The 22,861-nt window shown below is 40.1% G+C and overlaps 1 protein-coding gene across 3 annotated transcripts; it reads left to right on the top strand.

Moving 5' to 3' along the window:
- The first annotated feature begins 273 nt into the window (after positions 1 to 273).
- LOC121924691 (matrix metalloproteinase-18-like) lies at positions 274 to 22,861 on the top strand. Of its 3 annotated transcripts, none has more exons than XM_042456029.1 (6): positions 274 to 303; positions 11,513 to 11,566; positions 12,678 to 12,901; positions 12,989 to 13,134; positions 14,787 to 14,912; positions 19,167 to 19,437. In XM_042456029.1, the coding sequence occupies exons 2-6, from the start codon at positions 11,513 to 11,515 to the stop codon at positions 19,367 to 19,369; spliced, it is 753 nt and encodes a 250-aa protein (XP_042311963.1). In that variant the 5' UTR covers positions 274 to 303; the 3' UTR covers positions 19,370 to 19,437. The 3 variants fall into 3 exon arrangements, with proteins under 3 accessions (XP_042311963.1, XP_042311962.1, XP_042311961.1); XM_042456028.1 differs by lacking the exons at positions 274 to 303; positions 11,513 to 11,566 and adding exons at positions 11,739 to 11,944; positions 22,390 to 22,861 and having other exon boundaries at positions 19,167 to 19,328; XM_042456027.1 differs by lacking the exons at positions 274 to 303; positions 11,513 to 11,566 and adding an exon at positions 11,739 to 11,944.

The raw sequence follows: 22,861 nt of genomic DNA, 5'->3' as shown, positions 1-22,861 counted from the left end.
TTCCGCACAGCTGCTGTGCTGCCCGGCAGCATTTGCCCGGGTCACAGCCGACAGCAGCGTGCGCTCGCCCCTCTTGCGCGCCCGTGCGCGGGGCTTAAAAAGGAGCGCTCGTCCCCTAAGCTGTCTGGCCAATGGCCGAAGAGTGGGGGCTGGACTGTTTCCAGCCCCAGTCTGCCATTGGCCAGTGTCAGGAGCTTTGGAGGAGGAGGAGGAGGATAGGCCTTTGGCCAGGGGGAGGGAAAAGTGTCATTTCCTGGCACCAAATGCAGCCAATGATGATGAAGAGGAGGAGGAGGCGGGGAGGTGAGTGGCCATTTCAGGTCTGCCTTGGGTTTTATTTATTTATTTGTTTGTTATTTTTATTTATTTATGGTATTTATACCCCACCCTTCAGCCAAAAAGGCTATCAGAGCGGCTAATAGTCTCAATTCATATTTATATTATTAAAAATATACAAGTCTGCCTTGGTTTTTTATTTTATTTTATTAATTTTTATTATTAAAAATATACAAGTCTGCCTTGGTTTTTATTTTATTCTATTAATTTTTATTATTAAAAATGTTTTGACATTGTTTTGACAATGATGATGGTGATGATGATGATGATGATGATAGTGATATTGATATCAGTCAGCTTCTGCGCCACGTGCCCACTGTTTCTGAAGCTGGGAGACTGTGACTTTCCAAAGTGTGTTTTTTGTGTATTTTTTGTGCTTTTAATGCTAACAAGTCTGAAATATGCAAGAGGCCATGTTCAATGAAGATATGTTAAATGCCCAAATGTGCTGTTGTGTGTGTTTTGGAATGGAAGGGGAGTGGTTTGGCCAGAAAGGGAAGTACATTTCTGCCATCTGTCTAGGAATAATGCCAAAATGTCCTCCATTTTGAGCATGCCTAAGAAACATGTGTTTATATTAATGTTTTTTTAATTATTAAATTTTTTCGCATGTCCTCCATTTTCAAAATATGTCCTACATTTTGGGGTAAATTTTGTCCTACATTTGTCCTAGTTTGGAGGTTGACAGTTATGGCAACCCTAGTTGCATGAATATACTGTGTGTGAGTCTTATCTTTGCACAACTTAGCAGATTCATCCTTCTGTAGAAAAAGTGCATACACACACACATATTTTTGCCTTACAGATATAAGAACACATATTTCCTTTGTCCATAAAGCAATGTCCATAAAGCAATGAGGTGAGAGAATTAAAGGTAGGGAGGAAGGAAAGATTGGCAGGCCTGTTCAATGGATCACAATCTACCACAAACCAATGAGCTTGTTTGCATTTGTGTAATAGTGGGCAAGTCACATGCTCTCAGCCTGAGGGCAAGGCAATGGAAAAACCTCCTTTGAACAACTCTTGCTAAGAAAAACCCAATAGGATCATCTTAAGATCATGTTAAATCGGAAACAACAACAACAACAACAAAAATCAATAGTCGTATACTGCTGGACTGTCTTTGTGCTGCTCCTAACGTGTGTTATGTTTTTAACAGAATGAGATTGCAGTTGCGAGAAATGTAATCCAGAAGAAGTCAGTGCAGAACTGTTGTTATAAGTGACTGTTCTGCAAAAGAAGCTTATTGTTCTGCAAAAGAAGCTGAGTCTACATAATTAGATTTCATGCAGCTCAGAGCAAAGAGAAGCTGTTTTCAGTTTCAGGCTATCTTTTGTTAGATGAACAATTTGTATGCAGTTCAGTGTTTTAGAATCTACCTCTTCAAGGGAAGATTTTCTACCTTCCAAGCCACGCCTAGGTATTTCATTATTGTATTGTACTGAGGACTTCGCATTACCACATCATATTCAATCCACTGTCAAAAAACATACAGTACTTTGAACTAATTATCTAAACATTCCTATGAACAGGAATTAATGCATTAAAACTGAAACACAGTAACAATTTCATAACCCCGAACTGTCTTAATTTGTGAGGAATGGTCCTGATTAACCCTTTGTTGTCTCACTTTTGGGATGTTTTTTAAAAATCCCAGTTTGTCTCCCCTCATCCTACTTTCCCTCTTTGCTTACTTTAGTTGTTGCAAAATGATTTCAAAATGCAGAAGAGGTTTGCATTCAACAGTGGGAAGAAATGGGGGCAAAATCTTTTCCTTCCCAGTAGGCTCAGGCAAAAGCAAACTTCTGCAGCCTCTTCCAGCTTTGTCTTCATTGATACCTTTTGAAATCTTGACCACACCCTGATGTTTCTTGTGTCCCAGTTTTCGTCTGTGAAATGATGGAGACTTTGTGACTTGCTAGAGACCAAGGTGGTGTAGTGGATGGAGCACTGGACTATGACTATGAAGACCAGGGTTCAAATCCCAACTCAACCATGTGAACCCACTGGTGACCTTAGCCAAGACACACAGTCTCAGAGGATGGCAATGGCAAAACCTCTCTGATGAAACTTGGCAAGAAAATCCCATGATAGTTCGCCTTAGGGTTGTCATAAATCAGAAATGACTTGAAGGCACACAGCAACAACAAACAAAACATAATGCAACTAAGCTTTTTACATTGACTTTTCTAAAAGCTGTATTTACAAGTCATCAGCTTGTTATCTATTCTTAGCTGACAGGTTTCCGAAGTCACTGTCTTATTTTACTTTTTGATCTGAAGTTGTTCACTGGCAAAATTTATTCTTCATTACCAAAGTTCCAACAGCAATTAAGATGTCATTCTCATCCTAAAGTTTTCCATGAGTGTATCTGTACTACACTTGATGCAAGAGACCCTGCTAGTATACTCTCTTGAACAAGAGCACTAGACCTGTCTGGCAGAGAATTCAAAATACCTCAATCAAACTATAAATCCCAGATTATATAGGATGGAGCTGTGGCAGTTAAAGTGGTATCAAACTTCTGTTAACAGTGTTATATTTTTATCCTTTCCTATTTAAGAAAACACCAACAACAATTCCTCATTCTATCTGTTCATCACTATCACAAAACAGATTTAGATAAATTGCCTGCTGTGACATTATGCAACGTAATTAAACATCCAGAAAGAGGTTATAATCTCACAACCAGGGCTGATAACAAATGGTCCCTTTCATTCATATAGAGCTTCAGGGCAAGGGAGATCTGTGTTCTCACCCCAGAGCTTCCTGGATAAAGTGTGAAGCATACATTTACTCTAAGCAAAACAACGGGCATCCACCAAGTCTTCTTGTCAAGTTTTAAATACAAAATAAAAGTTCAGTTTCAGCTTCATCAGAGGTCAAGGAAGTAAGGTTATGTTTATGTGTTAATAGGTAATGTAAAACAAACATGGATAGAGTCAGTGCTAGTCACAGTCAGGAGGAGCAAGAAAAGACAAGGAACTGGTATTATTTCTTCTTCAATGCTTTGTCTTAATAATCACCACCCCCCACCCCCCCAAAAAAAACCAGATAGACCTTTTAGAAGCAGGAGCCTTAGACATCTTAACAGAGAATTCGCAGGAAATGTTCCCCCAGATCCTCAAGTTTCTTTGCAGAAAGCTAAAGTGTTATGTTAAATTTATTTATTTTCCAAAACTTAAAAAACATATATTAATATACATAACATAAATTACTAAAAGAACGTACATAAACAAGCAATAAAGGCCACAAAGGCAAAATTAGAAAAAACAAAACAAGGAAAAAGAAAAAAGACCAAGACAAAAAAAGAATAAAAAGTGAAAGCAAGAAAGAACAAAAGAAAAAAAAGGAACAAGAAAGGAAAAAATAGAAACAATCCTGTTCATTACATTACATTATCCTTATCAAGCCTTTATTAATCATCCAACATACATTCACATGTCAACTTTCTGTTCCTAAATCTTGAATTTTTTTACTTCTAAGATAAAGTGCTATAAAGCTAATGCAGGCATGAAAGACCAATATGGCATTGACAGTTTTGCTCCTTCTTTATCAGAATATAGCTCATAAAGGGCAAGATCCAAATCTCAGCTTCTGAGAGGAACACAGTCGGATTCAGAGGAAGTGGGATAGGGGACAATCTCCTGCTTTTTCACTGTAGACACCATCGCCTGGGGCAGATCAAGAAGCAGCTCCAAACAGCTGGGAAATCCTTCAAACTTGTTTTTTAACAAATATGAGGCATGCAGACAGACAGACAGCAGGGACAGGGGAGGACATGCTGTCATGTTGGTGTTGCAATGCCGGCATCTGTTTGAATTTCAGCTAAGATGATACTATAGACCAGGATGGGAATCATGTGGTCCTCTGATATTGGGGAGCTTCAAGCCCCAGCTTCCTTCAACATTGGTTGTGTATGTACACTACAGCCTGCAGAAGTGGCAGTGAATCCAAAAGGCCACATAATAATGCCTTGTCCATCTCTGCTGGACATATTCATTGAAAATGCTGTAGAAAACCTGGTTCTCTCTCTCTCTCTCTCTCTCTTTTAATACTGTAAACCACAGAAATTATAAATCCTTAAATGGGAACATTTCTCTGCCCACTGTCACTGTGTAATAGACCTAAATCCCAACTAACTGCATTAATGCAGTAGTGGTAAAGAGATCCCCAGTTGCTTCTTGCAGGAGTGTCAATTTACCTTATGGAACTAAGGCGCTGTACAGACAACCCATAAGGGGTGGTGGGACGCCACCCCTTTCCTTACCGGATTGGGGCCACAGCAGCCACACGCTGCATCCCTAATCTGACCTTTCCACAGTTTAAAAAGGAGCTGCAGAAAGTGGCTTTTTGCACTGCAGAAAGGGCACCATAGCTGCCAGTGCTACAACTTTTCGGTGTTCCTTTGGCGAAGAAATAAGCCAGCTTACCTCTTCTGCATTCAATTCAGGATCCGGGATGCCCTCTGATGTTATCAGATCTAAATTGCCACTGATCTAGCCACAATACCACCACCCGGATGAATCCGGATCAAAGCCTCATTCAGCCAGCACTTTTTTGAAGTGCAAGTCTTTGACCCGGGACACATCTAGGCAGCAGCATTGAGGCTAGATCGACAACAATTTAGGTCTAATAACATCCAGGGGCATCCTGGATCCTGAATTGACTGCGGAAGAGGCAAGCCAGCTTATTTCTTTGTCTGATAAACTCCTAACATGACTGCCTCAGGTCCAGTCCTGAACATCTCCTGGGGCACTCTTGGTGTCAATCAAAGTAGACAGTACTGGGGTAGATAAACCAAAGCAATGGTTTAATACAATTTGAGTCAGCTTCCTGTGTTTCTGGGTTGACTTCACCAAGAACATGTCATTACATATTTGCTAGGATTAGGGACTGTGAAAGAAGCGGAGGGGGAGGGGGTGCAAATAAAAAAACTATTTTTTTTAACCTGACAGAACATCTCTCTAAGAATCACTAGGTCCTCCAGCACAACTCTATGGTTCACATATTCCAGAAGCTATGGGTAGAAAAAAATTGTGCTGGACGACTTACAAATGACTAGTGAACTGTTTTCTCTAGGAATCTCTAGGTCCTCCAGTGTAACTCTATAGTCAACATCCTACAGCATCATGCTGGAGAACCTAGAAATTCCTAGAGAACATATTAATCAAATCCATGCACAATGAAATCTGCAAAGGTCTAACCCACAAATGTGGAGTATCGACTATAATTATTTTTATTTTTGCCATTTTTATCCCATCTTTCCCACCCTTTTATTGGGTGCATAATACTAAACCACCACAACCTTAAAAAATAACAGCAAATCACAGTAATCTGAACAGAAGATAAGATTTTTTAAAATATATATATATATAGTGGCCATAAGTATATTACTCTTTTGAAGAAATTATCTATTAGAATTATCTATTAGTGCAGTGGTCCCCAAACTGTGCTCTTTAAGGGATTTTGGACTTCAGTTCAAAGATTCCCAAACTATTGGCCAACATGGCTGAGGCTTCTGGGACTGAAGTCCAACATCTCTTAAAGGGCACAGTTTGGGGCCACTGTATTAGTGTGTTTTGTGAAACAGGATAACTGACTTGTACACATTGTATTGAATTTGAGAGCCAGACTTCATCATTCTTACAGTAGGCCCTCTGAAATTAATGGGATTCACATTAGCCATGCCTAGGTAATCCTACTGATTTCAGTACTACTAGGTAGTCCTACTGATTTCAGTAGGACTCTTCTAAGCATGACTAAGTGGTGATCCAAGCCATTGTTAAGGAGATTCAATAGCATACAAATCAATAAAGAGCATGATCATTAACAATTAAAATGTTAGGCTTTCCAAAAATAGATAGAGCTGAAGGGTGCATTGTTAGGCTTTTTGTTGTCACTTAATCACCAGAACTTCCTCCTGACTGAGGGATTTTCCAGACTTTCTGGGTAGAAAAAAACAGTCTGGTTCCCACAAGGTTGTTCAAAGGTTGTTATACATCAGAAAGAGACAGTCACCATTTGGGTTTATCTAAATTAGGAGCCTAACCTGAGTCAGGGCAGAGATAAAGGCTGGCAGAAGGAACATCATACCTAAATCATCCTTATTCCTTCAGTTGTTTAAGACCTGAGAACTATCATAATTGACTTGGGAGACTGCAACACTGGACCAGCTTTCTGTATTTCACTGTTCAGTTATAGGTGGTCATGCAGAAGCCCCTTGAAATCAATAGGAAGAGTTCATCGTTGTTAATTTCTGACTTGTGGTAACCCTAAGACAAATTTATCACAGGGTTCTCTTGGCAAGATTTGTTCCGGGGGGGGGGGGGGTGCTTTTGCCTTTGGGTAGCTATGGGGGATGGAACAAGAGCATTGCTGGGAATTCAACCCCCAGTGAATTTTTCAACCAGTCCCCAAATATCTAGCATTACAGAGAGTAAAAGTTTGGAAAGCATTGATTCTTCTGCATTCCCTTGGTAACTTTGCTCCTTTTCTTTGGATGCCTTAATTCTTTTTCTAAATATTGTACTGTGGTTTTAAACTACTATGATGCTAGAAATTTGGAGCCCGAATGAACATTTCATTGGGAAGAGCAGAATTCTCATTTTGGAATGGGCGGTACCTTCATTTTTTTCCCTCCTCATAGCTACGTCCCTCTGATGCATATTTATTTCCGGGTGGCAGATGTGTTCTGTCACATTGACATTACATGTGACACATGTGCAAATATCATTCTTCACGTACTTTTCATTTAAATATGCTGGCTGCCTCCATTTCACTCCCGCTAACTGATCTAACAGGCCTACATTATTTTGGGGAAATCTCACCAGGAGATGGGCAAAACTGGATTATAAATTATACACTTGGAGGAAATGCATTAGGGACCCAAGTAGCTAGGGGCCCAATGTTGTTGCTATCACTGTACACTCAGACACTTATACACACATACTTCTTATGCTGAAATGAAATCAAGACATAAATGTGTGTGTTGTCAGAAATTTGGAAAATGAAACTGTAAAACATGTAATTGTCAAATGGGCACAGGATTTTGATGAACCCAATGAACTAGAAACATGGGGAAAAACTTGGAAGGCTACTAACAAATTTACCTTGTGTCAAGATTTCAAGGAAAACCTCTTTAAAATGATGTATAGATGCTACATGACTCCCTCCAAATTAAATGCAGTTTATAAAACAGGTGATATAAAGTGTTAGAAATGTCATAAGCCTGAGGGAACTTTCTTTCACCAATGATGGGGATGCCCAAAGGCTAAAATATACTGGAAGAAAAGTCAAGAACTGATGGAAGAGATACTGCAGATTAAATCTTTTTTAAAAGCACTTATTTAGGATTAAGCTTTGAAATAATTATGAAATATTTTGAAATAAGAAGATTTGAAAGATACAGGAGCTACATTTTAGAAGTTAATGGAATATAAAGGAATTCAGCAAATTTGGTTAAGATAAGGTGACTTTAACTGGTTTAGGAAGATTCATAAAAGAAGATGAATATCTTCTATGATATCTTTTTATGTTTGTCTAATTGTGTGTATGTAATATATTGGATTGTATTATGTTCTTATGTCTGCAACTTGTCCATTTGTTTGTATATTTTTATAATAATAAAATTAAATTTAAAAAATAAATGTGTGTGTTGTGTGTTTCAAGTAGGCTTCAACCGACTCTATGAATGAGACATCTCCAGGACACCCTGCCCTCAATAGCCCTAGTCAGTTCTTGCAGACTCAGGGTGATGGCTTCCTTGATTGAGTCTATCCATCTGGAATGCAGTCTTCCTCTTTTCCTGTTGCCTTCTACCTTACCTAGCATTATTTTTCGTTTTAGTGAGTCATGCCTTCTCATGATATGAACAAAGCACAACAGCCTCAGTTTAGTCATTTTGGCTTCTGGAGAGAGTTCAGGATTGATATGTTCTATAACTGACTCATTTATTTGTCCTTTTAGTAGTCCACAGTATCTGCAGAACTCTTCTCCAACACCACAGCTCAAATGAGTTGATTTTATTCCTATCAGCTTTCTTCAGTGGTCACTGGTCAGCTCTCACATGCATACATAATGATGGGAAACATGATGGCATGGACAATCCTAAATTTAGTATTTATTGAAATACCTTTGGACTTCAAGAACTGGTTAGTTCTTTCACAGCTGCCTTTGCAAGTCCTAGGTGCGTTACAGACCGCTGGATTGCAGTGGTCTGCTGCCGCCACCGGTTGCTGCGTCCGGGAACCGCAGCAGCCAAAAAGCGCGGTTCCCGGACGCAGCAAAGAAGGAGCACGAAAATCACGCTCCTTCTTGCAGCCCGGAAGAGACGCCGCGAGGCGCTAGTCGTGCACTTGCGGCATCATTTCCGCCACGCAACATGCGGATACAGAGCGTCCGTTACGTCAAAATGGCGGTGGCCGTGTGGAACGGCCGCCACCATTTGTTACGGACTCAGTCCGTGCTAGGGTTAGGGACGTCTGGAAGAGACGCCCCTTTCTAACCCTAGCATGGATTGAGTCCGTCCTAGGGTGCCTGTTTGTAACCAGCCCTAGTCTTCTGCTGATTTCTTGACTGCAGTCTCCATTCTGATTAAGGACTGAGCCAAGGTATGGAAAATCTTTATTTCAGTGTCTACTTTATCTACTTCAAAGTTATGTTAATCATCTGTAGTCATTATTTTGGTTTTCTTAATGTTCAGCTGTAAACCTGTCTTAACACTTTCATACTTGACTTTATTCAGTAACTGTTCCAAGTCTTTGCTATTTTCTCCTAGTAGTATGGTGATATCCACATATCTTAAACTGTTAATGTTCCTTCCTCCAGTTTTCACACTTCCTTCCTCTAATCTTGCTTTGTGTATGATATTTTCAGCACGCAAATTGAAGAAATATGGTGAAAGAATGCAGCCTTGCCTGACCCCCTTTCTGATTGGAAACCATTTTCTTTCTCCATTCTGTTCTAACAGTAGCCTCTTGTCCTTAGTAAAGATTATGCATCGGGACAATAAAAATGCTGTGACAACCCAATTTTTTTTAAGAACAGTCCATAGCTTTTCATGATATATACAATCAAAGGCTTTGCTGTAATCTAGAAACTATAAGCTGATTTTCTTTTGGAATTCTTTGGTGTACTCCATTATCCAATGTATGTTTGAAATATGATCTCTAGTACTTCTTCCTTTCCTAAATCTAGCTTGGACAGCTAGCATTTCTCTTTCCATATATGGTAAAATCTTTATTGTAGAATTTTCAGTATCACTTTGCTTGCATAGTAAATTTATGCAATGGTTCTGTAACTGCTACAATCATTTTTGTCCCCTATCTTTAGGATTAGAATGTGTATTGATCATATCCAGTTTGTGTGTTGAACTAGATGCCCATTGGATTGTCTTCCAAATCTATAATTCTATGATTCTAATGTGATTTTTCAACATAGGAAGTCCATTACTGGGCATTATAGACTTTTGATCTCATTGAGCAGGGCTCTCCTTATTTTTAACATTGTTTGGTATAATCTACGCCTCCAGAGTTGTAAATTTACGCTACAAGGAGACTCCCAAAGCAAATTTGATAGATAAAAATCTGTTTCTTTTTTTGGAATGCTTAACACTGATCTTTCAGAGAACAGGATGAACAAATTCCAACAGTGAAAAAGTAAGAACAACCAATAAAAATCCCACTGTGAATGCTGCACCACAAGATTATATTTATTTGTATCCCACTCTTTTCCCAGGACTGGGACTCAGTGCGGTTGATCTGGGAGAAAGCCTATGTTCCAACCACTTTAGCCAATCCAAACACTTAAAGAGGCAATGGACCTGCAAGAAATTGATCCCAGTCTGACAGGGGCATCCATGTGTCTTCCTGTAATCCTCTGGCATCCCACTTTTGCAGCTGGTTTTAAAATTTCTGTTTCTCTCTCCTCCTCTCACTTTCCTACTTCATCCTTAGTTTACCTCAGTTGCTGTGAACTGAATTCAAAGTACACTTGTCCCTCCATATTCCCTAGGGTTAGGGGCACAAGACCCCTGTGAATATGGAAAAACCGCAAATAACAAAAACACTGTTTTTACCTGAGAGAACACCTCTCTAGGAATCTCTAGGTCCTCCAGTGCTACTCTGTGGTCAACATCCAACAGACACTGACCATAGAACCGCACTGGAGGAGCTACAAATGCCTTGTAGAGTAGTCTCTCTAGGAATCTCTAGGTCTTTCAGTGCAACCTTTAGTTAAAGTTGACCACAGAGTTGCACTGGAGGACCTAGATATTCCTAGAGAGAACATATTAGTACAATCTGTGAATAATCAAAACCGCAAATATCAAAGCTGCAAATATGGAGGGATGAGTGTACAGAAATAGTTCTCAGTCAGTTAGCTCAGCCAAAAGTAGAAAGAGGAGGGGCAGATTCTTGTCCTTCCAATGAATTTAAAACTTGAATGGAAGTAACTGACTAAACAACATTCCTGTAAAAAGAAATTAGTGCATTTAAAATTGTAAAGTAGATACTATCTGATTTCATATCCATGTCCCAATTCAGCTGGAAAGGACCCGATTGATCCTCTGCTCCTCTTTTACAGTTGCTTTTAAAATGTCCCAGTTTCTCTCTCCTCCCACTTTCTCCCTTTGTCCTTAGCTTACTTAAGTTAGTGCAAAATAAGTTCAAAGTACAGAAGTATTTTGTGATCAGTTCAGCAATGGAGAGAGGGGAGAAAGGGGCTTAATCTTGCTCTTCCCTGTAGGCTCAGGCAAAAGCAAACTGCAGCAGTGTCTCCTAATTTGTGTGTTATTTCTCAGAAATAACTTTTGACCACACTTTGATGTTGCTTGGCTACATGTGTCCCAGTTTCATTCTGTGAAATTTTGAAAAGTATGCTGGCCATGCTTGATTGACAGATCCAGCAACATACAAGAGTTCCCCAGTACTGATGTACAGACACTTTTTTTAAAAGTGCACTACTTCACCGTTTTAATTATACAGCTAAATTGTGAATGAGTCGTGGCTTTGCATTTTTCTACCTGTCCAAGTGTTTCTTCAGAAGCAAAATGTTGCAATGAGTCTCAGTGGCAAACAAGGGAGGATTGGGCAAGTGAAAAAAGGTGGAGTTGTATAGGAGATGTATTGGCTGAGTTTAGAGGAGCCAACTTCCCTATATTCTGTGGTTTTTGCAGATGAAAGAAGAGATGGGGATGGAAGAGAAGGGAAACAAAACACCTCCTGCTCAGGTATGACATCAATGGAAATGTCAACAAGGAGTAGAAGGGGGGGGGTGAGATATCATTTAATGCTTCCTCCTAATCATTTTGGAATCATGACACTTGAAAAAAAAGTTTAGAAACATGAACAAAAAAGCAGGCAAATGCCATAAAGTGAGTCATCTAGACTTTTACAACATGTCACCAGTTAGGCTTATATAAACTCTGGCCTCTCAGGCTGTGAGACATTGATGGTCTAAGGCAAGCTGCATTCAGCAGACACAGACAACATCCACCATGAGGCATGTGATGCTGCTATGCTCTCTGATGCTGCTCCCTTGCAGTTTTGCCCTTCCAGTAGCTCACAGATCTGTAGTATCAAAGCTCAAGGATCTTAAATTCATAGAGGTACGTAATGCCACAAAATTTTGTCTGCTATTGCATAGAACTGTGTCAGTTGTGTGCTGTTGCATTTTGAGAATGGCATTTGTTTTCAAGATTCATTAAGTGATATTTTTGCAGTGTGTGGCTTCTTCCCATATATTTGCAACTGCAGGCAAAGCTTAGACCCACTGAAATCAATGTGATAAGTTAATAATGATAACTAATTTACACCCCATTTTAAATGTTCACAGCATGTCAAAGTGTGGATCCAGCCCATAAAAATGAATGAAAGTATCTGGAGGAAGAGAATGAGAGTGTAGAAAATTTTACAAATAAACAGGAACATGGGAATTGATGTGTACAACAGTTACATTGCAAGCAGTCCTTCATTCACATCTTGCTTCACCTGTGGATTCACTAATATTGATCTCCATTAAAGGGGTGTAGAAAACCTAGAGCTTAGAAACATTACTATTTTTAGACTACAACTCCCAGAGTCTCCTGTCAGCATGGCCAGTAGTGAGAGATGGCGAGTTGCAATGTTGAGTTGCAAACCAGAAATATCTTGAGGACCACAGTTTCTGTATCCATAGTGTAGTAGATATCCTGGAGGATTCTGAGAAATGTAGTTTATAATGTAACTGTTCCAAACTCTAGATTAAATTTATTGAGATACTGTTTGTTCAAGTGTTTATATTTCACCTGTATCACCACAGACACAAATTCAACTGACCTCCCTCCCCCTTTGCGTAACCAGACTTACCTTGACAGGTTCTTTCCCATTGTGAATAAAGCAATCAAGGAGACCCTGGAGGAACGTATAAGAAAACTGCAGGAGTTCTTCCATTTGACTATAACGGGAACAATTGATACAGAAACTGTAAAAATAATGGAACAGCCCAGATGCGGAGTTCCTGATATCTTGGAATACAGTACCTTTCCAAGAACACCAAAATGGAATAAGTATTCATTGACTTACAGGTAAGTTGTGTTCCATCTTTTAAGAGGTGATTAAACAAGCAGCTATTTTCTCATTACTAATACATTGTGTATCTTCATTGCTCAAAGGATTAATAACTACACCCCTGACATGCCTAAAGACAAGGTGGAAGCAGCCATAGCAAAGGCCCTTAAGGTTTGGAGTGATGTGACCCCTCTCCAGTTCACAAGAACAACAAAGCCTGCTGATATTGAAATTTGGTTTGCATCTGGTGGTAAGGCTGCCGTGTTTTGATTATTGATTGCAGGGCATGGAAACGTTACTTTCTGGACCACAGCTCCCAGAACCCTCAGACACAAAATTGTGGTTCCTAGGCTGATCTGGGAGTTGTGGTCCTGAAAGCAAGTCTGATTAATTGTCCCATATTTCCCATTCAAAAGATGATCAATTGGGGGGGGGGAGATCATAAATAATTGAGATAATTTGTAACGTTTGGTTTCAAGGAATCTCACAGGAAATTTATGACCTCCCAGCCTATGTGGGTTCCATGGGAGTGAGCTGGAATATAAACTTGCAAAACTCTAAAATGAATTTACAGTTTTGTACTTGAAATCAGAATTGTATAGAACAATGCAACACTTGCTCACTTTGAACATGAGGAATTGGTTTTTAAAAGACCAGTGGTGTAGGAAAGTCAAGGCCCAAGGGGTTCAAGTCCCAGGACTTTTTAATTAGCAGAGGCTGTGGCCCAATCCACACTGCAGAAATAATCCAGTCTGACACCACTTTAACTGCCCTGGCTCAATACTAGGGAATTCTGGGAATTCTAGTTTGTGGGACATTTAGCCATCTCTGTCAGCTATGGTGTCACAACAACTACAATTTCCAGGATCCCCTTGCACTGATCCAGGGCAGCTAAAATGGTGTCGAACTAGATTATTTTTGCAGTATGGATTGGACCTACGACACCAGTAGACACTCCCTTAGAATACTCCTGTTTCCTCTGAATTTAGCTGTAGTCTCTGCATTAGCTGGAGGGGAAATGGATTTCCCCAGCAACAATATATTGTTATAAACTATTTTCTGTTGTAATCCAAAGAACCTTGGGGTGGAATGATTTTGAATGAGGTTTACAACAGTCCTCTACTAACAGAGATTAAAATTACTGGAAATGTGAAAGCCACTAGCTGCCAGTAAATAGCATGGGATGATTTAGTCTATGCTTAGCCACTCATGAAGCATAATAAACTAGATATGTGTGCATGTCTTTTTTATTATATTAAAGCCGAGTACTAATGGGCAAGCTATACTTTTAACCTAGAGGTTTCCAATTTGTGTTCTCAAATGCTGCTGGACTACGGCTTCTGGAATCACTGGTCATTCATTGCCAAAGCTGGCTGAGACTTCTCTGTGAGATGGAGTACAAAAACATCCAGGAAGATATGTTTGGGAGGCATTGGTTTAGCATCTACTGATAGTATCTACATAATCACACACACACACCATGCCTTCAAAATCTGTTCTAAAGGGGAAGGAATATATTTCCAGTATACATACTCCAAAATATATTTCAACCAGCACATAGGGGCTGAACCGAAAGACTGCTTGCACCAGAAGTCCCATTCAAAAGCAAAAGGTGGGAGATGCTAGATTTTAATGCAATAACACCACAATCCATATATTATATAAACTCATCCAGTCCCAGAATTTAAAAATGATATTTTTTGGACATCAATTTATAGAACCCCAACCAGTATGACCACTGGCCATGGTGACTGAGGAATCGGGGGCCATTAATCTTAAAAAGTTATTTTTCTAATCTCTAACCTAAATATGAACAAGCTTCAAGATGTTGGGCACAATATGAATGAGACTTGGGAATCCCTTGCTTTGCTGGTAATATTATGGTTTTCTCTTCCTATTCAGCCCATGGTGACTTCTATCCTTTTGATGGGAGAAGTGGAACACTGGCCCATGCTTTTGCTCCTGGATCGGACACAGGGGGAGATGCCCACTTTGATGAGGATGAGTCCTGGTCAGAAACCAATAGAGGTAATGTCATTTTATTAAAATACAGATGTTCATGAGGAGATTATATTATTACATGGAAATATAAACTATAATTAACTATTTCTCATTCTGGGCAGGCAAACATGTGGGACTCCTTTACTCCATCAATTGCTCTATGACAGTGGTTCTCAATTTTTGGTCCTTTATCAATGGTTTCCAAACTTTAGTCCTCCAGATGCTTTGGACATCAAACTCCCAGAATTCTCAACTGTTGACCAAGCTGGCTGAGGCTTCTAGGAGTAGAAGTTCAAAACACCTGGAGGACCCAAGTTTGGGAACCACTTCTCTAGATGTTTTGTGACTTGGCATTTCAGAATCCCTGTCTGTTAGCTACATTGGCTAGAACTTTTGGGAGTTGAGATCCAAAACTTCTGGAGGACCAAAAGCTGAGAACTGTTACTCTATGCTTAATGGGGTATCACCAAGTACATCTATAGTTTAGCAACAAAATCCAACTGTAGATCTTGAAGAGCGGGTAGACCTCATAGCTGTCTGTCATACATTATATTGTCCAGCAATTAGATGTTATTACAGCAACAGCATATAAGGTTCTGTGTGCCCTAGACCAAACTGTGTTTATTAAGGGATTTTGGACTTCAGCTCCCAGAATCCCAGACTATTGGCCAACATGGCTGAGGCTTCTGGGAGCTGAATTCCAAAATCTCTTAAAGGGTACAGTTTGGTAACCACTGCCTTAGACAGACACTATAGGAATTGTAAATACCTGTGCATTATACATTCAGCCCCCGATATCTGCAGAGGATCCCCCTAGCTATTGCTTCTCTTCGCTTGAGACTCACTCTATTAGACTCTTTTTTCCTCAACAGCTGCGGGTGGCAATAATTTATTGCCTCCTTGGCCCAGCCTCCCAGTTCCTTTCAGACTTTGAGTCTTGGCTGACATTTTTTCTATCAGATGCAGTACCCACTTTGATCCTAGGTGACTTTTATATCCACCTTGATGATCCCAAGAATCCTCCAACCTCTCGCTTTAGCTCCCTTTTAGCTTCTTTTGGTCTTCAACCTCATTCCAACTCTTGAATCCATTCTCTCGGTCACTGCCTTGACTTAGTTCTTGCTGCTAAGTGTGTCATTTCTGACTACTTGGCATCAGATTTTCCTTTGTCTGATCATCATTATTTCTTTTACTCTTACTTATACCCCACCTCCTCGTCATACTACTCAGTGCTATTTTCGTGATCTTCAGTCTGTCACCTGTGACCATCTCAGTCAGTCTTTGGATTCATCTCTTTCTTCTCTATCTGTTGGGGACTCTGCTGACTCAGCAATGTGTTTATTTAGCTCTACTCTTTCTTCAATTCTTGACAGCTTTGCCCCTGTTTCTGTATGCGTGTCTTCCTCTATGAATAGGCCTCAACCCTGGCTTACTCCCGTTGTTAGGTTCCTCTGGCCCTGCTCTCAAGTGGCCGAATGTTTTTGGAAAAAGTCCCTGGAGTGGACTGATTTTATTCATTATAAATTTGTTCTTTTATCCTTCTCACGCGCCCTATCTATGGCAAAACAGAATTACTATAAATCATTGATGTGCGCCGATGAGAGGCGCCCGCAGAGTTTGTTTTCCTGTTTCAACACCTTGCTAAAACCTTCCTCTCCCCTGTCTCTTCATTATTTTCTCCTACCGCCTTTGCCAACTACTTCATTACTAAGATCATTACTATCCTATCTGAGATAGTTCTTCCTGACTTGTCTTCTATTGCTAATCTTCTAGTACCTTCAACTGAAAAATTCTCTGTGTTTCCTCCTGTCGCTTTGGACAAACTCTCTATGCTGCTGAACTCTTCCAAACCTGTAATCTGTTCTCTTGATCCAATTCCCTCTCGACTCCTAATCTCTATAGCCCCTTCTTTCCTCCCCTCCCCTCCCCTCGCTTCTCTATCTTTAATCTCTCTCTTTCTATGAGCTCCTTTCCTTCAGACTTTAAACATGCTCTTGTTTCATTAATTTTGAAAAAATCTTCTCTTGACCCTTCTTTGTCCAGCTATCATCCAATTTCTCTTTTTCCTTTTCTTTTTAAGGTTTTGGAACAGGTCGTTTATTCCCGCTGTCCTGAATTTCTCGAAGCCAACTCTATTCTAGATCCCTTTCAGTCCGGTTTCCGCCCTTGGCATTCCACAGAGACAGCCTCACAAAGATCACTAACGATCTTTTATGGACCAAGGCAAATGGCCTTTACTCTGTTATTATTCTCGTTGATTTGTTGGATCACCGTAGATCACTGTCTTTTAGCTGATATACTTTCTGACCTCGGGTTCTCAAACTCTTTTCTTGATTGGTTTAAATCTTATTTGTCAGATAGATCTTTTGCAGTGGTCACAAGTGGTCAGACTTCATCCTCTGTTCTCCTATCTGTTGGAGTTCCCCAGGGCTCTGTTTTGGGGCCCCTACTGTTCTCTCTTTACACATTGTCCCTAAGAAAACTTATCAGCTTTTTTGGTTTTTCCTATCATCTGTACACCGATGACACTCAGCTGTATCTTTTCTCACCTGACCTTTCTCCAAGTCTTGAACTGCAAGTTTCCTCTTGTCTTACAGCTGTCTCTTAGTGGATGCATCATTGGCATTTGAAGCTCAACATGTCCAAGACGGAGCTTGTTGTCTTTCCACCTAAGTCCTCCCTTCAATACTTCTTTTCTGTTTCTGTCGACAACACCTCTATTCGACCAGTCCAAGAAGCCCGCAGTCTTGGTTTCACTTTTGATTCCTCTCTGTCTTTTATCCCTCACATCCAGGCCACAGCCAAAGCCTGTAGATTCTTTCTTTACAACATTGCCAAAATCCACCCATTTCTCTCAGCCTCCACTGCCAAGACTCTGGTCCATGCCCTGGTGGTCTCCTGACTAGATTACTGCAACCTCCTTCTGGCAGGGCTTCCTCTCTCTCATCTTTGTCCTTTAATTTCCGTTCAGCATTCAGCGGCACGCATCATTACATTCACTTGCCGCTTTGACCATGTTTCTCCTTTATTATCATCCCTTCACTGGCTCTCCTTTCCCTTCCATATTCAGTATAAGCTTCTGTTGCTGACCTTTAAAGCCCTGCATGGGCTGGCCCCCCCTTATTTATCTGAACTTCTTTCTCCTCACCTTTCCACTTAGGCCTTCCATTCTAGTAGTCAAAGTCTGCTGTCCCAGCCTAGGATCTCCACTGCCCCATCCCGGATTTGTCCCTTTTCACTTGCTGCCCCTCACTCCTGGAACTTTCTTCCCCCATGAACATGGGTCATCACTTCTTTGACCACTTTTAAATCTGAGTTGAAGAAAACCTGTTCAGTGAAGCATTCCCAGGCAGATTATCTATCTGATGTTTTAATGGATAGCTGATGTTGATGTTTTAATTGTTGCCTGCTTATTTTAACCAGTTCTATCTTATATTTTTACCTATTGTTTTATACGTATTTTGTAGATTGTAAGCATTGGCAGGTTTAATTTTTATTGATTTGATCATTTGTATGTACAGCGTTGTGTACATTTACAGCGCTATGGAAATAAACTATAATAATAAATAATCCATTCTGGACACATACACACACCGCAGATTCCAAAAGCCATAGATGCTCAAGACCATGTTGCCCCCAATGGCACACAGCCACACCAGCATTAGGGACAGCCCTCTTGTCCTATGGTGGCATGTGCATGCAGCCATGTTGACATTTGGAAAGACAGAACTAAATGGCAATGCAGCTGCATGCATGCACCACCACCGGACAGCAGAGGGCTGTCTCTAATGGTGGTACGGCCATGTGCATGTGCCACTATTGGGGACAATGTGGGCTCACCATCCAGAGATGTTTGGATCCATAGATGGCAAGTCCACAGATACTGACGGCCAACTGTACTTATGAAAATATAGTCAGCCCTCCAGTTTCATGGGGGATCCATTCTGGACACCACCACCACCCTGTGAAAACAGACACTGGCCAATATTCAAGCCCCATAGGCTTGAATGGGGTGCATGCCTGTCAGCACACATGGGCTGTGCTCTACAGGGGTGTGCCCCATTGAAAATAATGGAGTCACCTCTCCGTGAATATTCAAGACCACGGATCTCATGTCCATGAGAACGGAGGGGTGACTGTATTCTATGTGATGTATTATCTGCAGTAATCAATCTCTCCCTTTACTTCCTATTATTTCTGAATTTTGTAAAACTTATAGAACATGTGAGACATGAGATAAGCCATAGTCATGACTTGTCACCTTTGCTTTCTATGTTTTAGAAGTCAACCTTTTCCTGGTTGCTGCACATGAGTTTGGTCATTCCTTGGGACTGGGTCACTCAAACGTCCTTGGTGCTTTGATGTATCCTACTTATTCCTATACGAACCCAGAAACCTTTCGCCTTCCAGCAGATGACAGACGAGGAATACAGCGATTATATGGTAATTTCATTGTGGAAAAGCTTTCACATTTGATAAGTTAGTGGATGAATAGCTACAATTTATGTAATAGTTTCCTTTTTTAAAAAATGAAGTTGTTCTATTCTTATAAAACTGCAAATACTAAGGAAACAGAACAAGAAAATATCAGACTCATTAAACATCTGAGTATTTGAAGAACAGGTCAGGCTTAGGTAGTTGATGGCGTATAACATTTCTATACGCACATCTTGACAAGAATATTATGGAAAATTGACAGGATACAAAAAACATATTAACTGGAATCCTATGGGTCAGTTCCATCTAGAGTAGACCTATTCAATCAATTGTTAAATGGTGAATCAACTCATAAGGAAATCCACTGGATGCAGTGGGAGCCAACTGGAATGGCAGTTGAATCTTATTGCAACTGTAGGAATTGGATTAAAGGCTTCCACCATATGCTTGGGCAGCAGGCTAATTTAAGAGGCAGGTCAAGCCACATGGCATACACAGCTATCTCCCTGAAGACAGGATAACAACAGGGAGGTCAGTGTTGCTGCCACTGCATCCCAACATATGTCACTTGTAGCAGCTGTCTCACTGTGCCTAATAGTAGGGTTGTCTTGCTTCTGGTGGTGGTGGTGGTGGTGGTGGTGGTGGTGGTGGTGATGATGATGATGATGATGGAGCAGATCCCATCGGATTAGTAAATGCAGAATTAAGGCAGTCCATAATTTGTCTAACCATCCATGCTCCAGCCACCTAATTCCTATCTTTGCACAGCAGTTGAATAGGCCTGGCTCCAGTGGGGAATGTTTTCCAGAGAATACCAGGATGCTCTTTGGATATTTTGGTGCCCTAGGGAAGATATAATTGACAAACACAGCAGCAGCAGCATAAAAGCAAGCACAAATCAACAAGAGAGTCCAGCAGCACCTTAAATATTGCATAGTTTATTGAATTAGTGAGCTGCAGTCTGATCTTGGAAGTTAAGCAAGGTCCTGTCTGGTTAGTATTTGCAAGGGAGACTGCAAATGAAAACCAGATGCTGTAGGAGGGAACTGGCAAAACCACCTCTGAGTACTCCTTGCTTAAGAACACCCAACATAATTCATGGGGTCACCATAAGTCAACGGGTGACTTGAAGGCACATGTGCATGCACACACACAGACCACTCCTTCACGCAACCATGGAGTATTGGTTCATATACATATCAATGGAGGGAAGTATAAAGCAGGCATAAAAATCCAAAGGGTACAGCCACTGATGAAGATTTTAACATTAGTTGCTTAGCAAGCACAATTGTTGTTTAGCGGTGAGAGGGACATTCTAGCATAGAGAAGCAGACTGACATATGATTAACTGGAAACAGAGGAAACAGAAATGCATAAATCAAAACCACTGAGAATTGTAAAGAAAATCTGGATAGTAACGCAGACATTCCTGTATAGATGAAAGTGTCACACGCAGGAATATCTATCTGGAGTCTAGAATATCCTTTTATCTAGAAAGGCTACAACTTGTGAATTTATTTTGGAAAAAAGAACTAATGAGGGGATATGTTAGAGATTTATAAAATCATGCATTGTTGAAACTAGAGAGGTTTCACTGCCCTGATACGTATCACAAACATTTAAAGCAAGAGTGGGGAATCAGGCCTCCAGTTGTTGGCAGATTGCAACTCCCAGAATGCCTTACCTATGCTGGCTGGGACCTGCAATTCAACAACATCAGAGGGCCACATGATTCCAACCCTGCTTTAGAATATAACAGGGGCTACATTAGATTGAGAAAATGAGAGATTGATTATTTACAGTACTTATTTATCTACATCAGACCTTCACAATGTGGCAGTAGGAAGGGGCCAAAATTAAAATAAGATAAACTTCTTTGGACCATTGATAGGTTTTTGTCCCCATGCAATGCACCCTTCTCACTAGTGGCACTAACAGTAGATCTCAGTTCTGAGGCAGGTGTTCCTTCAAATACTGAGATCCCAAGCTATTTCAGGCTTTGAATGTTATCACCAGCACCTTGAATTTTGACCGGAAGTAAATTGGCAGCTAGTGCAAACTACTGTTATATGCCTGTAAGATACTCCCTTGGAGGGAATAGGAGCAGGGACAAGAAGGAATATTTCAAGATGATTTTACAACATGATCTAAAGTGAACTAAATAAAGTACAGCATTTTAAATGGGTCAAGAAAAAGAGTGCAAGAGAGCAATCATGACAAAGTACCAATATAATAAGTTCATACCACCTGGCCCCAGTTAGCAGTTTCATAGTTCCTGGACTAAATGAAATTTCCAGATTGTTTTCAAAGGCAGCTATGAATACAACATAATGTAGAAATTCACATCATCTACTTGCTGCCACTTCTAATGCCCAAAGACACTTTTCATACAAAACTAGAAGTGGTAGAGAGGCATATCCAAAAAAGGAAAGTTAAAATACCTGCGACTGCAATCTTCAAACCTTTAACAGGAGAGTAATCTCACCAGTGATATATTCAACTTTTTTACTCCAAATCTCAAGTCAAATCTCAAGTCTCTACCTTCAAGTCCTTGCAAGATATTTTCAAATCAAGTTTCAAATTGAATCTCAAGTCTGGGAGCCAACTATAACAGGGGAAAAAAGGATGTGGAGATTCAATAACTAGAAAATCAAGAAGATGTGCATAAAGTTAAGTTTAAAAAATTCTCAGAGGGAAACAGCAGATGCATTGGGCAATGGGCTTGAGGTGGAAGGATCCTTCAAAAGCATCTGAAAAGCTTTAGAATGCTCCTCTGATATGCATCAGGGACAGACTGCTGAGTAGCCTTCATACCATTGTCTAACACATTTACTGTTTCTAGACGAAACTGGGCCACCACAACAATAACTAAAAATATTCAAGTCTCAAGTTGAGTCCAGTCAGGGCATTAGCTCAAGTCTAAATCACTGAAATTTGCTGAGCTCAGTGTGACTTCTTTTTGGATATACACATATAGGACTGTGCCCTCTGATTCAAATTTGGAACAATCTTGCCTGCAGTAATTATTGTGAGCATTTTCTTATTTTGTTTTATTTCTTTCACACAGGGAGAAGGTGGAAGTGAATAACCTCAGTGTGTATGTTTCAGAAGAAATAAAATGGATCTATTTTGTACTTATAGTAATTTTACAATATGTATTATCCTTTCAATGAAACAAAATGGCAATAATCCCTGAAATTTTAAGTGGAGAATAATGAAGTGAAATCTTAAAATAATCTCGTGCAAGGGGATGCTTCTGCCCTAAACTCACATTGTCATGATCCAAATAAGTACTTTAGACACTCTGAGATGGAGAATTCCATGACAAAATCTTTTTTTAAGTAACTAGGCTGAAATGTTCTTGAGAAAGTTGATTAAAATTATATAACGTATTGTGTATTATACTCTCAATGAACCTGATTTCTTGTAAAACAGAATATGTAAGTAAAAGATTGTGGCTATGTTTGAACTAAACAGTGAATGAAATGCAGGTTAGAGTACTGCTCTTTTTAGATTGCAAAATCTTCAAATAAAAGAGT

The sequence above is a fragment of the Sceloporus undulatus genome, chromosome 3, assembly GCF_019175285.1.
Source record: "Sceloporus undulatus isolate JIND9_A2432 ecotype Alabama chromosome 3, SceUnd_v1.1, whole genome shotgun sequence".
In the NCBI taxonomy this organism is placed as follows: domain Eukaryota; kingdom Metazoa; phylum Chordata; class Lepidosauria; order Squamata; family Phrynosomatidae; genus Sceloporus; species Sceloporus undulatus.
This window is presented reverse-complemented; position numbering and strand designations above follow the sequence as displayed.

Excerpts from the sequence above, each read along its gene's own strand:
- LOC121924691 (XM_042456027.1), top strand. The coding sequence starts at position 11,834 with ATGAGGCATGTGATGCTGCTATGCTCTCTGATGCTGCTCCCTTGCAGT. Across the intron at positions 13,135-14,786 it reads AATTTGGTTTGCATCTGGTG|CCCATGGTGACTTCTATCCT; the intron begins GTAAGGCTGCCG and ends CTTCCTATTCAG. Across the intron at positions 14,913-19,166 it reads CTGGTCAGAAACCAATAGAG|AAGTCAACCTTTTCCTGGTT; the intron begins GTAATGTCATTT and ends TCTATGTTTTAG.